We start from the raw sequence: 15606 nt of genomic DNA on the forward strand, positions 1-15606 counted from the left end.
CAGCTCTCTGAACCCCATCCTTTTGGGGTTTTGTGGAGGCTTCATTACATAGGCATGGTGGGTTAAATCATTGGCCATTGGTGAATGATTCCATCTTCAGCCCCTCTACCCTCCCCAGAGGTCCAGCTTCCTCTGGTGATCCCATCCTCAGGGACTTTCCAAAAGTCCCATCATTAACGTAACATAAAATATCTTTATTATTCTCAACACTTAGGAAATTTCAAGGGTCTAGGGAACTCTGTGCCAGAAATGGTGGTGAAGATCACATACTTCTTGTAAGTCATCATAACATAGCAGGTCTTTGAAACTTGGCATTTCACAATGCATGGATGTATATATAACCACTAACCAGGCCTGTTCAGCTTCTGACACATTCTTTTCAGATTCATTTAAATCACTAAGACAATTACATATATAAAAAGTGACTGTGGCCGTTTACTGCTTTAGTTACCTGTATTCTATAATAGGCAAGGCCTTGTGATAGGTGCTATAGATGGAATAAAGTACAAAATTCTGTCCCTAGAGAATTTAATCACTTAATTACAGATGTCCTCTTGAATTCTCATCACTTTAGGGCTGATAGCTCATTTCTTTCCACCCCAAATGAGCCAGCCTGATAGGCTATCTTGATATGTTATAGAGAACAGTTGGTTCAAAACCACTTTTGTATCTCACTATTGGCCTTAATCGCTCTCAGAGGGCCCCCACGGCACCGGCTCTGTCCCCAGTCATCTGGACAGTCCTGCTAATGTCTGCTCACTTGGTCTTTCCTATGAAGACTTGGGAAGACTTGGTCCTTCCTATCAACGACCCAACCAGCATTTTAAATGAACTCCTCATTTCAAGTATCAGTTTTTCTTGGAACTGATTTTCTTCAAGAAGTCAAAAAATGGAAGTCAGGTAACAGAGAGTGAAAATATATTGCTTTTAGAAGTTACAAATCTCTGGTGATAATCTGTTACTAGCATTGCTGCTTATGAGGTGAATAGTAAATATTCAGTTTCTTTAGTGTTCACATTTTTAAGTACTTTTTGTTTTTATTTGTTTTTAGAGAGACAGAGTGTGAGAGGCAGAGAGAGAGAACAATCAGGCTCTGCAAGGTCAGCACAGAGTCCATGCTCACGAACTCTGAGATCATGATGTGAGCTGAAATCAAGAGTTGGAGGCTCAGCCAACTGAGCCACCCAGGCGCCCCGATGTTTGCATTTTCAGAGAATTCGCTTCAATGCATCTCCAGCAATACAAAGGCAGTAATGACTACACCCGCTATATCTTGGGTGGGTGGCGGCTGCACATCAGCTCAGAACCTGACACGTCACTGATTCCCACAGAAGGCAATTTGTAAACTTGTCTCCCCGCTACATGTTTTATTGACACAGCTCTCTGGAGAAATCTGCTTTCAAAAAGTTAGAGCTAAATTCCATAGCATGTTATTTACTTTTGTCCTACCATAGCCCTCTAAAGATGAATGCTTTTCTGCCCTGCTAACTGGGTTGAAATTTAATACTGGGAATTAGTCAAATTTAATTATTTCAATAATGAAAGAAACTACCAAGACTGCAGTTTCCTTTGTTGGGGGTCGGGAAGAACATAAATTTCTAGTCAATAAAATGTGAGTGTGTATATTTAATGAATAGTTCTCTTTTCCAATTTACTTCAGTCTTATACTAAGTGTTGGCTGTAGGTAAACACAGAAAAATACTGTGTTTTGAGAATACAAATCCATGCTGTCTAAAATGACGTTGGGAAGTGGACAAGGACAGAATGAAGGCTGAGGTGGGGCCAGGGTGTCTTGACCCTTAGGGAAAAGGGCAGGGACAGATGTGTGTTCGGATGTGCGCTGTGTACTGGGATCTGCCTCCCTTTGTTCTTTGTGCTATGGTCTGAGAGCTGTGTGTGGTCATCTGGGCACGTCCTCATGGAGGGCACTGGGGAGAGGGCACTGGTCCCATGGCAGCAAACACTGGGTCCTTTGTTCGAGAGAAGCATTTTGTTACCATGTGTGTGAATGGAAGGAAGGCGGGTGTCACACAGCTCTTGCTGGTTATGCAAGCCTACTAAAAGCTCACTGCATTCCATTTTTTTAAAATTTTTTTAATGTCCATTTATGTTTGACAGAGAGAGACAGAGCTTGAGCAAGGGGGGGAGGCGTCAGGGGGCAGAGAGAGGAGACACAGAATCCAAAGCAGACTCCCAGCTCCAAGCTGTCAGCAGAGCCTGAAGTGGGCTCAAACCCAGGAGCAGGGAGATCATGACCTGAGCCGTAGAAAGATGCCAAACCAACTGAGCCACCCAGGTGTCCCGCGCTCACTGCATTCCAAAGGGACTTGTGCTAATTCACAGGAACTAGTCCCTTCCTTCCTTCTCAATGGACTTTCCTGAAGAGTCCCCAAGAAATGATGAAAAGGTACCCCCACTTGGATGCTATAAACCTGCCAAGGAGGAGAATAAGTCACCATTTCTTAACCTTCCTATAATGCTGGACCATAGCAAGGCCAACTCAACAATTCCTTTGATATCAAGTCCCAAAGCGCTGGGGTTGGAATACACCTAGAACAAAGTAATCCTTGGTTTTAGAAATCTTTAATAACCTGAGGACATTAGGGTGTGGCCACTTTTCTTTTTTTTTTTTTTTTTTACAACTAAGCCTCTGTCTGCCACACACACCAGACTGACCACTGATGGCCAAGAAGTCATCACCGTTCAATACAAGCAGTCGAGTCACAGAGTTGGTTTAACAACTAATTTTAACTAATGGGCCCAATAAAAAGTGACACACCACAAATCTGTGAGAACAGACATTGCCACTGCCTTACTGATACATTCTTGGGACATGAAAAAAACAGTGCAACACAGAAGGAGCAATGAAGGGAAGGGGACACTTAGAACACATGAAGTTGTCTTAAAAGATCCCAAGTGAGCTTTGCCTAAAACACGAGACACATCATTGGGAGAGACTCATCCAGTCCTCATGAATATTCCTAAGGCCAGCTTAGGTTTCTGGAGCCAATCTGCTCTTTGTAGGAGAGAAAAAGAAAAACAACAGTAACAACAAAAAAGCCCACACAACTCACTGAAATGATCAGTGGCCCAAAGCTCCAGTAAGACGTATGTTAAAACACAGAACATGTAAGTCATCCTTAGTTGCCTCAAAAGCAAGGACTATAGCAGGATGTGGGTGCACCTACTTGGTGAAGCCCGTTATTGGAGACCCATCTTCCAACATCCTGATGTGCTTAGAAGTCTAAAAAGCGAGTGTGAATAAGGGAGGAGTAACTCCAAAGGCAAGAAGCAACTTCTAGCAAATAATTAATCGCCAAAGTGCTAAAAGTTCTTGATGATGGTCTCTGATCAACTCCAATTGGCTGATGGACTCCATAAAAGGTCTTTGAAGAATGTATGCCTTTTTATCCACTCAGGGCATGGGGAAAGCAACGTAAGGATGCAGACAAAGGACATCCAGGGGAGGGGTGGGGAGAGGGCCAGGCCTGACACTGGTCGAAAGCTGGCCGAGTGCTGGGCGTGGAACTACCCACCTCCCAGCAGCCTTGCAGGCAGTAGGGCACGATCCGCAGGGGCCCATGGGGAAGTGCTCACAGTGGGAAAGGTGTCTACAGAGGTTCCAAACCCTGGCTTTTGTTAAATTGTTAAAAAACAAAAAAATCCAGGCTTCAAGTAATCCCAGGATGATGAGGGGCGTATGGCGTAGGCCTGGCCTTACCTGGATCACAGGACAGCCGTGGACCATCTTCCCGAGTTTCAATGTTCAAAGCTGTCATTTAGCTGGTGAAAATTTCAAAGCGGTTCCTCTTAAACAGTATTTGATAAAATAGAAAGCAAAATCCATGAAAAATTTTCAGTCACCTACCCAGATAGATACTATTTTGCTATGCTGGCAGCTCTGAGCTTGACCTCAGGGCCCTTGAAATCCAAGGGCGCCTGTCTGACCGCTAGGACTGGCCCCTCACCCCGCAGGCGGTCGGGAGGCAGCAGATGCAAGGATACGGAGGGGCCGGGAGTCAGAGCTGCAGCCGGGCTGCCGGAGCAGCACAGACATGTGCAAACCCAGCCGAGGCAGGGAGGGAGCACAGGAGAGCGATGCAGAGCTTCTGATGACAAGGACAGGAGCAATTAAGAGACAGAAGCTGGAAGGAGCCTGTTCCCTGGGAGGAAGCCACCGCCCCTCCACACTCAACATGTCCCTGAGCTGTCTGGGATGCAGCCTCAGGCACCTCTGTCACTCACTGCCGGCATCCCACACTAGGTCCCCACCTAGCAGCCACCAAGGACATTTCAGGCAGATAACAGACATGTTTTTTTTTCTTTTTAGCACTCAAATTAAGTAGACTGAGGGAGCTCCTCAAAAGCTTCTTTTTTAATTTTTGTTTTAATTTTTAGCACACTACCTGAAACACATTGCCAGGTAGGCATTAAAAATTTTTTTTTGAGTTTATTTTTTCTTTGAGAGACAGAGTGAGAGTGTGAGCACGGGAGGGGCAGAGAGAGGGGGAGAGAGAGAATCCCGAGCAGACTCTGTGCTAACAGCACAGAGCCCGAGGTGGGGCTCGATCTCATGAACCTGTGAGCGTCAAGAGTCAGACACTTACCTGAACGAGCCATGCAGGTGTCCACCCCCTCCATCACCAACTTATAACACTGGGAAGATTTTATTTCAGTCTTTCAGAAAATGGGGTTATTTTTGGAAGGGGTTTATTCTTCTATAACTCTGGATAACAAAGACTATACCCTAATTTTTATAAGCCACCTCAGGCAGACAGTGTGACACCTTAGGTTAACACTGAGGTGCTTTGAAAGGGCAGTAAAATAAAAACTCTCCAGAAATTCCAGAGTTGTCATAATCTCAGGGAAGACAGTGGCTTCTGTAGCCCAAGGTGGCTTTAGAGTCCTCAGGGGACAGAGAAAATGTCTTCTGTGTCCCTCCCTGCCCACAGACATCCAGGACAGCTCCCCTGGTTGTTTCCTGCAAGTCGTCTGGCAGAGGGCAGACCCGACAAAGAAAGGGACCGTGAACTTCTCCGACTGGCCCAGGCCTTGTGCAGCAGCACGGTGGGGCCAGTACTAGTGGTTTAGCTACCGAGCACATCCTGGCAGATGTCTGTCCTGCTGAACGTTACAAAGAACCAGAGTCAGGCATTCAAGACTCTCCTCAAAGGAGGGCCCTCCATTCTCCTTCCACTCAATTACCCAGTATTCTGTGTGCAGTAGACATGGACAGAGTTTTTACAAATTAAATAACGTTCTTAAAATACAACAAAATTTCCTTACATACAAGTCTCTTTGAAAAGTCTTTCCAAGTCAATTCTCAAAATTAACTTACAAAATTTTGTGCAAAAACACTGACCTCAAATAAATAGGTGGGGGGCCAAGTGGGAGAGAGCTTAATGGTTTTTTGTTGTTGTTGTTTTTTAAATTAAAAGTTAAAAACACCAGCTGCACTTCAAAGTATTTGCAGGATCAAATGCATCAAGAAGGCTAGGAAAAACAGCCTTCAGAGTCAGAGCTGCGTTTTCAAATGAGGTTTCTTTGTGTTCAGAATTCACAATGGATACCTCCGCTGAGGTCCTTCACGACGCCCTCTTTGGCCAGCTTGAGGAGGAACCTGGTTTCTGTTGTCACATTATGCATGGTCTGAAAGTTCATGGCAGCCATGCAGAGGTTGTCAAAGTAGTGCAAAGGTGTTTTGGGTTGATTGAGGTCATAGCCAAAGCCTGCCAAACTGACTTCATCACACAGATGTGTGGCTAAAACGACAGCAATGACACCGATGGTGGGGACGTTCTGAAAAAAGGAAAAGACAGAACAAGGCTTATGAGCACAATTCACTGATGTCCAAGAGGTATCCATGCTCTCCGCAAGATAATACAGGCTGCTCTGGGAGTGGCGATTTTAGACAGTTTTACAGACCGCAGAATCCTAGAGTAGGACTTCCTGTCCAAGTCAGGGATCTAGACTCTAAAACATGGTCTGTGATGTGGGCACTTTTTACACACCGCTAAGAGGTAACCTGGTGGTTCTTGTACCAAAGCTAAACGGTGTTTTTCTAAGTCTTCTACCTACCGGTCCTACTGACCGGAACTGCAAAACAAGTTTATTTCTTTTCTTACAAGACAGCGATCTGGTGGTCTGCTGTGGAATTAGTGGTCACCATCCCTCTTGGGACCTGTTTCCAGAGCCGGGCCCTTCCCCCTGGGCTCCTGTGGCCGGTCTCTGCCTGAGAACACAGCGGCCTCTGCTCCTGCCAGTAAAGACTGCTCAGTCCTCATCTGAAGCTACATCCCACCTACGGCCAACATTCCTGGCAAATAACACTTCCGGGTCATTTTTCACATGCACAGCTGCTGAGCCAGTTGCTGCCCACCCTCTATGTGGGCAATTTTTAGGACCAGTTAAGGGTTTCCCCATTTGTTCCCCCCAGAACGTTATCCTACGGACTTTGGCCTAGTGCGCCAAATGTCCGGACCATTCCGGATTCTGACCGAATCGCCACTCTGTCGCCCTCCTGTCCGCTATCTTGCCACTTGCAAATCTGGACTTGTGCTTTCTGTGTCTCCGTCTCAGTCTTGGGTGAGAACAGTACACAAGGCAGAGAGAAATACAGAAAGCCCTATGCGGTCTCAGCACTCGCTGAAGGCCACTGCTGGCCCACAAATGGCATTCTGTTGTACGGTTTTTCATGTAAATTAATGTACCTACTTGAGTCTGTGGCTTCCAGAAACAACACTCCTTTTCTGCAAACTGGAACAGTGAACCCTTCAGAGTTCATAGTTTAATCAGGATTAAGGAGTTTCTACTCAACTCATCATTTGTTAAAAGCCACCTCCTGCTCCTTGGTGTGTTGTGTCTATGTCACTCATTAAAAAGGAACTCAACAGTCACTGAATTCAAGAGAAATTAACCCAACGGAAGACTGCTGTTTAGCCGTAGGACTCTAAGGCAGTGTGGTCAGTTTGGCACCTAGCATTTTGGGAAAACTCAATCAGTGTTTACAGGACTGTATGAAATTAATTGCTCAGAGGTGCAACGTAGGGAGAGAAACTCAGAAACTATCAAAAATCATTCAAAGCATGTTACCTCCGGAATATATCCCCTAAGATCATACCTCATAATCCAGCAGATTTCCCTGTCTGCTGGAAGGGGGTATGCAGGAGGAATCAGTTTGTTGTTTATTTTCAAGCTTTTCCCGATGCATCTCTATATACACATTTTTATATTAAAGTTGTTATTTATTTTGAGAGAGAGAGCGAGCGAGCACAGGTGAGCATGCATGATAGAGTAGAGGAGGGGCAGAGAAAGAGGGAGAGAGAGAATCCCAAGCAGGCTCCATGCTGCCAGTGCAGAGCCCTACGCAGGGCTCAATCCCACAAACCATGAGATCACGACCTGAGCCAAAATCAAAAGTCAGATGCTCAACTGACTGAGCCAGCCATGGAACCCTCTAATTTTCTTATGATAAAATTTTTTAGAGTAAAATTGCTGGGCCAAGTTTATTCATATTAAAGCTGATATATCCGGCCAAACTACCATCCAGAAAAAGTACCAATTTATAATTCTATCTGTATTCCTGCCAAACAAGGACATTATCAAGCTTTTAAATCTTTGCTAAGAAAATAGAAAAAAATGTCATTGTGGCTCTAATGTACTTTTATTTGATTATTGGTGAAATTGAACATTTCATCATGTATTCTTTGGCAATATCAATTTTTTTCCTTTGTGAAATGTCTGTTCATATCTTTTCCCCATTTTTTAATTGGCCCATCTTTTCTTTTTTATTTAATAAGATCATTCTTTGAGATTTTATTAAATACTTTGAGAGTATTTACTATCATATGTATGATAGCATTTCCCCCACTTATTCTGTGTCCTAACTTTGTTTCTGATACCTTTTGCTATTCAGTAATGTCATATTTTATTGTAAGTAAATCTGTTCATTTTTTAAAGGTTACTTCAATAAGAATCTACACAAACCACAAATGAGCATTGTCCTATGTCTAAAAAATATGGACTTTAATAAATAAACAGGGCAGTTGAGAAGACAGAAAAATCAAGTATTGAAAGATACTTGAATATATTTATAGTAAAACCTCTTCATAACTTAAGAATCTTGCCAAAAGTCTATATAAGTCATTTTTCTTTTATAACTGCTTTGTTAAAATTGATGCTGACAGGTTAAAAGTGTTAATAAGTCCATGTCCTGGGGGACCCTAAGTGCTCCCATGTGGCAAGAATAGCTAAAACAACCTATTCTCTAGTGAACCCAATCACAGACCCTGGCAGCTGCGGCCAAGGGCCAGGGCCACTCTCCTCTGAGACGGAAAAACACACCATCTCCTGACCAGAAAGACCGGTCCAGGCCATGCTCCTGCCATGGGCAGAAACTACATGCCCTTCCCAGGGATGGAGGGGCAGGAAAGCACCCGAGAGGGCACAGTGCTTGAGAAAAATGGTGGCCTGCAAGGGAAGAGCTGCAGCTGTGTTCACAGCTCAAGCCTGAGGCTGGAACCAGAGTTGGGGTTAGCTGTTACCCATCACAGTAAAGAACTGGGTTTTTGTTTAAGGAGCTGACTTCGGTATTTATTTTTCCTACGAAGCACAGAATTCTTCCTTCAGAGTTCACATAGGTGTTTTAAAGAACATTTTTAACTAGAATTTGATTCATAGGGCAAACAGAAGAGCTTCTCATCTGCCTACTGGTTAACCGCATCTAAGAGTCTAGCTCAATGTTTGCAAACCGTGACCCTGACCGGCCCCAGGTGTCTCCTGGGCGGTATCTCAGGCTCCTAGTGTGAGCAGAGGCACTGCCCTCCCCCCACCATTTCCAAATCCCTTGCTTTCCTTCATATATGGAGATTTTGCTTAGAACTTTGTTTAAGGAACAGTTGTTTGGGTGTCTGACTCTTGATTTTGGCTCAAGTCATGGTCCCAGGGTTGTGGGATCAAGCCCTAATTCAGACTCTGTGCTGAATATGGAGACTGCTTGAGACTCTTTCCCTCTCTCCCCCTCTGCCCCTCTCCCCTACTTGCACTCTCATTCTCACTCTCAGAAAAGAAAGTTTAAGGATGAGTTCCACAGCTTAAAAAACTTTTGTTTAAAGACACAGGCTTAGCTATTCAGATCATAAAGAAATGTGTGATTTGAAAATATGTGATAAAGCCATTGGCCCCTCCCTGGTGGCAGCGCAGGCTAGATGCAGGTGAAGCATGTGTACTGCAGTGAACAACCTATATGGCACAACGGTTCTCAAATTAGGCTGCAGAGTAATACCACCCAGGGGACTTTGAAAGTCCCAGTGTACAGACCACCACACAGAATAATTAAGTAAGAAAGCGTGGGATGAGCCCCAAGCATCAGCTGAAAAGCACTGCTCTAGGGGGCGAACTTTATTTACCATCACCTATAAAGTGATGATAAATGTCGATTTTCACCTGAGCAGCCCACAGAGCTAAAAATGCAAAGAACTTTCAGACCACCAAAGTGTGTCTTTCAATGTCCTCCAGCACTTAGTTATATGGAGTCCTGGATTAGGAATACCTTAAATAGTATCTCAGGGACCTAAGTGTTAAAATGTTGACTGCACTGAAGAGAGGAGTCACCAGGGGAAAGGCCAAGTAAACGAGGAGCCCTGAAGTCAAAACGCAGAATGGTGAACACACAGAGCATCTGATCAGTGACTACAGGGACTGGAAGGCGCTGCTGGGTATACAGCTGAGCCCAACTGAAAGTCCTATAGAGGTCTCCCTTCCAACGCAGAGAGGAACAGTTAACATTCAATCGCAGTAACAATACCTTATCTCGGCCCCAGAACCTTGACTGGGGTTCTGAGTACTGAAGGATGTCAAAGGCAGTCTCTTTGATAATAACTGGATTCAAAATCCTGAAATGCTTTGGCTGTAGTGGGATTTTTTCTGCCACCTGCTTCCAGAAGAAGAGCCGCACCCAAAATGGCTAAGGAAAGAAAACAGGCAATCGTTAGGGGTGTTTAATAAGGTTACCCTGCCAGCAGGTAAGAACGCACCCCCGCTAATCAGCTCAGAGGTGTGGCGTGACCCCGGGTGGGCTTGTCTGCTGCACTCTACAGCAAAGTCGCTGAGATCAATGTGAATCCAAGAGCCCAACTCAAAAGAGCCACCCGAAGGACCTGATCTACGAAGGCGGTGGTGGCCAAGAGGACGAATGGCAGCATCAGCTCTGGTTTCTGTGGGGAAGAAATTCCCCAGGAAATGACCTGAGATGGTAAGCCTTTTTAGGATCGAAAGGCATCGTTTCTCCTGGGAAGACCAGGTGGACAGATCCTATCGAAGGGTATTCAGTGTATGAGTGACCCACTCCGATCAGGCCCTCCCCCTGCATCCTCTCCACTGCTTGCTCTATTTTCCTAGTCCTGTGAAGTCTTCTGGTAACTGAAAATTATTTCATAGGTGCTTCTTCCAACTAGGCCAACTTCTACACAACAGGAAGTCCAGATCGTAACCCATACAAATTCCGGCTTGGCAGATAAATTCTCCATCGCATGGAGCTTATGTGAAAAGTGTAATCGATCCTATGAATTTTGCAGACAGCTAGTTGACAGTTGAGCCCTGGAATCCATTTCAGCATCATGGGTGGGACCATACAGTAATGTGATCAATTATTATAACAAACAAAACAGAATATGACCAAGGGAGGGCCATTTCCTCAACATCTGCGCCTCTGGAATTCTGTGAATTTCCTCCAACAAGGGAACCACCTATCAGAGCATATTTAGAGAATCTCTTTGGGAATATTCCTCAGAGGTTTTATATGTATTCTTTTGAAAATCTTCCATAGTGGTAATGTTCATCCAAGTAAGTCTAATTTCTGGATTAGCCAAAAGACATGAAGATTCAAGTCTGGTGAAGAAGGGAGGTGATCAGTAATAACAATTTTGGTCTAAAACTTGATTTTCCCATTTAAGTAATGATCACAGTTTCTAAATGGGACTTAACATTCCAAAAGTAATTCTCAACAAGAAGTACTGCTGGGTTTCTACAAAGGAAGTAGTTATTTGAGAGACAACACCCCCACATAGTTGAAATCCACATATAACTTTTTTTTCAGTAGGCTTCATGTAAAGTGTGGAGCCAATGGGGGGGCGGGGGGCGGGGTTTGAACTCAACCATCCTGAGATCAAGACCTGAGCTAAGATCAAGAGTCAGACATTTAATTGACTGAACCACCCAGGCATCCCCACAGATAACTTTGGACTCTCCAAAAACTTAACTACCGATAGCTTACTGTTGACCAGAAGCCTTACCGATAATATGCACAGCCCATTATCACATCTTTTGTATATGTATTATATACTATATTCTTACTGTAAAGTAAGCTAGAAAAAAGGAAATGTTATTCAGAAAATCCTAAAGAAGACAAACTACATTAACCATACTATACTGTATTTATTGAAAACAATCTGCATATAAGTGGACCCACGCAGTTTGAACCCAAGTGGTTCAGGGGTCAACTGTATGTACGCCTTGTGTTTGTTTAAAATATAAAAGTCTGTAATTACAAATTAGAGACCCTTCCACTTCTTATGAAAGAATACTAGATGGCTGGGTTTCTAGTGCTTACCAGGGTTTCATTTTTCACCATTGCTTGAAGCCAGTTGAAGTCAACACTCTTAAATAAAACAGCAACAAACAAGTCATTGGAATAATAGTCAAGGTCAGACAGTGGCGCGCCCTCTGGGTAAGTCATCCTTATAGTAGTTTTATTACCAACATGCTCTGAATATCCCTCAACTGGTGCACTGTTTAACCTATTTAAATAAAAAGGACAAAGATAAATTGACAAAGCAAGCCATCAACTCTCTTATCCTATCATGCAAAGTCCCTGCCCTGCGCTCCCCACATTTTTAGGACTGGGAGTAAGCTGTGAGTTGGGGGGAAGGCATCCCTCCCAGCAGCCTCGAGTCCCTGAGGGACGCCCATACCTCAACTCTGAATGTCAAGCAATCCCATGTAGTCCTGCCATTTCAAGCCAACCCAAACATATTATATTTTAGGCTTTCTCTGGGCACCAGTAATGTTTCCTTGAAAGTTCCCACTGTGTTCAGATATTAGGGGCTCTTGCCAGGAATTCAAAAAGGTAAGCAGGAAAGAAACCTAGCAACCAGGGCAAGGCAGACACAAACTACACTTAGACTGACAGGGTCGGGACCAAGGAGGGCAACGGGCCCAGGTGCATCCTTAAAGCAAGGGTCTGGGATGCTCTGAAGTGTCAGATCAACAAAGGCTCTTACCAGGCTGGTTGTCTAGGGGCAAATTCTAAGAATTCTTCTGAAAGCAATACCACTGACCCAGTTAAAGAATTTCTCAATCTCAAAAAAATGTCTGTCTGGTTCTTCCCTTGTACTATTACACCTGTATCTCAATTTTTCTTCTCTATTCCACTGTCACCTAGATCTGATACCTACCTCTGGATTATCACAAGGTATTACTAGACATGATGAATGAATGCAAGGCATGCCCCTGAGGTGGTTATTTTTTCCCCTTTCTTTTCTTATTTTAAAATAAAGGACGTCATCAGTGTGGCTGGTGAAATCTGAATAAGAATGTAGAGGGGGGTCTAAATTTTATCGATGTTAATTTCCTGATTATCCATGTTAAATATTTGGTTCTGCAGTTCTGTAATAGCATACCCTTGTTCTTGGGAAATGCACACTGACTTGTTTAGGGGTAAAGGGGCTTAATATTTGCAACCACGGAAGAGTTCGAAAAGAATAACAGTGTAGAGAGACAGAAAATCATAAAGCAATGTGATAAAGCTTAACAGTTGGAGAATCTTAGGGTGAATGCGAGTTCTTTGTACTATTCTTGCAACTTTTCCAAACATTTGGAATTGTTTCAAACTGAAATGTTACCCTCCAAAGGCTTCTTCACTGATATTCTCTCTCATAATCAGGCTAAACCATCCTTCCTCTGTCACTGGCACTTGGTGGCCACCCAATGCCGATCCATGAAGTCCACACTCCTGTCTGGTGACCTGTGGGCCACCACTAGGCAGTGAGCCACCTTCTGGCCCCTTTCTCACACTCCCAGCCCCTCCCTCCTCCTGCGGGGCGGGGGTGTGGGGGGTTCCACACCTAAGACCTACCTCTTCCCTGAAGAGCCAAGCCCCACTGCCCTGCAAGGCCTGCCCAGGGCCACCCTTCTCTCCCATCACACCTCTCCTCTGGCCCAGCGGTTTCTCTTCTCTTCCCTTCCTGTATCCCAGTCATGCACCATTAGATGGGCACGGGGCCCTGTCTGCCTCCCCAGTGCTGCCTGCGCACACACAGGACGGGGGATTAGGTCCTGAAAGCCTCATACCCTGCATGTGGACCACTAGCAACTGGCCTGGACCCTGGGCCCTCAACGTCCTCATCTCTGATACTAGCTGTGATGGCTTCACTGAGGAAAGCACATGACGTAGTATCTGGCACACAGAAGCATCCGGTGAAAGGCAGTGGTGATAGCCTCTTTCATCCCAACATTTACAACCCTCAAAACCTCACTCCTACCCCCCTCACCTCACACCACTCCTGCTCTCTGGCCACTGGGGCCTATGGCACTCCCTTCGGCCTTAAAACTAGGTTCTTGGGTGCTTGGGTGGCTCAGTCAGTCAAGCGTCCAACTTCAGCTCAGGTCATGATCTCAGTTCAAACCCTGCATCTGGCTCTCTGCTGACAGCTCAGAGCCTGGAGCCTACTTTGATTTCTGTGTCTCCCTCTCTCTCTGCCCCTCCTCTGCTCATGCACAGTCTACCTGTCTCTGAAAAATAAATATTTTTTTTAAAAAACTAGTTTCTTAACTATTTCTTCTATCTTGGCAAAATTTGGGTTCTTTTCTACAACACTTTACACCCCTTGTCCTCTCCTCCCAAGCCACTGCCTGTCCTATGAATTCTCCAAATAGAGCTGCTAACATCTATTGAGCCTTTACCCCAAGCTCGACACTAAATGTTTTACAAGTTCTAAGTGCTTTACATCTGTGAACTCATTTTGTGGGTGTGTAAACCTGTAAGGTATCCGCTGTTACTTCATCCATCTACAGATGAGGAAACTGAGGCACAGGACAGTTAGGACACTTGCCTGAGATCACAGCTACTGGGGACAAAGGCATTATGTGAGCGTATCACTTTTGGACTCAAACTATCTGAAATGGCTCCTGTCATACTCCCTCACTAACCAGAGATTTTTCTCCCTAACTACTCCACCTCTGACGGCAGTTCAGCTAACATCTGAGACCCCCCAGATGAGAAGTCCTGGTGTCCCTTGACATTAACTGTCAAGCTGTCAGAAAGTCCTCCAATTTACTTTCTCAGTAAACCTCCCGGGTTTGATCCTTCAGTCTCCATTTCCACTTTCTCTGCCTCACACCAGGCCACACACTGAGCGCACTACACCTTGACTACAACCTTGACTGACAACCAGTTCCCAGGCCGAGCCTGCCCTGCCTTTGGTCAAATTCACAGACTCCTGCTAAGCAACTCTGATGAAGGCCCAGCATGCATTGTGCTCCTGGTTCTGCACATCCTGCAGACAGGGGAATTTATTAAAATGTATCAAGGGCCTTAAAAATATCCAAGTATCTGTAAGCCAACAATTCTGTGAATTCTTGGAATTACTTCCAAGGAAATAATCAGAGATAAAGACATAAGTATGAGAACACACAAGGCATCTTCACAATAACAAAGAAACTGAAAAATTCTAAATGTTCAGCAACAGGAGGACAGCTAACTAACTCCTGATACTCTCATTTAGAGGAAGAGTCAGTACTTGGAAAAGTTAATTTTCCAAGAAATATTTAATGACCTCAGAAACTGTTCACAATATTTTAAAAAAAGACTTTATAAGAATGTAAATGCACTCCATAGTATGTATATAAAACAAAAGTAGAAAAAAACAGCAAATTAATAGTGATTATCTGTGCCATGAGTGATTTTCTTTCTACATTTTTCTGTATTTTTTATTTTTTAATTTTTTTAAAGTTTTTTTTAATGTTCATTTATTTTTGAGAGAGAGCATGTGCAGGGGAGAGGCAGAGAGAGAGGGAGACACAATCTGAAGACAGGCTCCAGGCTCTGAGCTGTCAGCACAGAGCCCGACGCAGGGGCTCGAACTCATAAACTACAAGATCATGACCTGAGCTGAAGTTGGACGCCTAACTGACTGAGCCACCCAGGCGCCCCTGTATTTTTTTAATCTTCAAGAATGAGCACATTTTACTTTTTCAATCAGGAAAACAGTTTTCAGCCAGTTAACCAGAACGAATGGAGGATGGGCGAGTTCAGACTGTGTGCTTCCCACGTCCCCTCCAGCCCCGCTCGCGGGGCGCACTCGCACTGAGCCCTGCTCCCCGAGGCCGGGCATCCCACTAGCTCACCCCCAACACCGCGTCCACCTCCTGGCTCTGCCTTGCCCGGGCTTCCTCCTGAATCTACCCAGCCTTCCAAACCTCACGTCCTCGGTAAAGGTTCTGCCTGATTAGGGTCAGTACGGTTTGGGGGCATCCAATCCTTTCATGTTTGTGTTTCAACTTCTCAAGCACTAAATCCCCTGCAGTGCTTCCTGCACCCCTCACCGTTGC

The 15606-nt window shown here is 44.7% G+C and overlaps 1 protein-coding gene and 1 long non-coding RNA gene across 2 annotated transcripts in view; both read right to left on the reverse strand.

Moving 5' to 3' along the window:
• The window catches only part of LOC115290040, a 28052-nt gene extending 23556 nt beyond the window's left edge, over positions 1-4496 (reverse strand). Inside the window, exon 1 of the long non-coding RNA XR_003907926.1 lies at positions 3722-4496. This is a non-coding gene — a long non-coding RNA (uncharacterized LOC115290040). The remainder of the gene's footprint in view (positions 1-3721) is intronic.
• A 197-nt stretch (positions 4497-4693) lies between these two features.
• Positions 4694-15606, reverse strand: part of ST3GAL5 (ST3 beta-galactoside alpha-2,3-sialyltransferase 5) — a 51193-nt gene continuing 40280 nt past the window's right edge. Inside the window, exons 5-7 of the mRNA XM_029937734.1 lie at positions 11609-11795; positions 9806-9964; positions 4694-5799 (exon numbers count right to left, since the gene is read on the reverse strand). Coding sequence (XP_029793594.1) covers positions 5551-5799; positions 9806-9964; positions 11609-11795 — 595 coding nt within the window. The 3' untranslated portion in view covers positions 4694-5550. The remainder of the gene's footprint in view (positions 5800-9805; positions 9965-11608; positions 11796-15606) is intronic.

The sequence above is a fragment of the Suricata suricatta genome, chromosome 4 (genome assembly GCF_006229205.1).
Source record: "Suricata suricatta isolate VVHF042 chromosome 4, meerkat_22Aug2017_6uvM2_HiC, whole genome shotgun sequence".
Classification (NCBI taxonomy): domain Eukaryota; kingdom Metazoa; phylum Chordata; class Mammalia; order Carnivora; family Herpestidae; genus Suricata; species Suricata suricatta.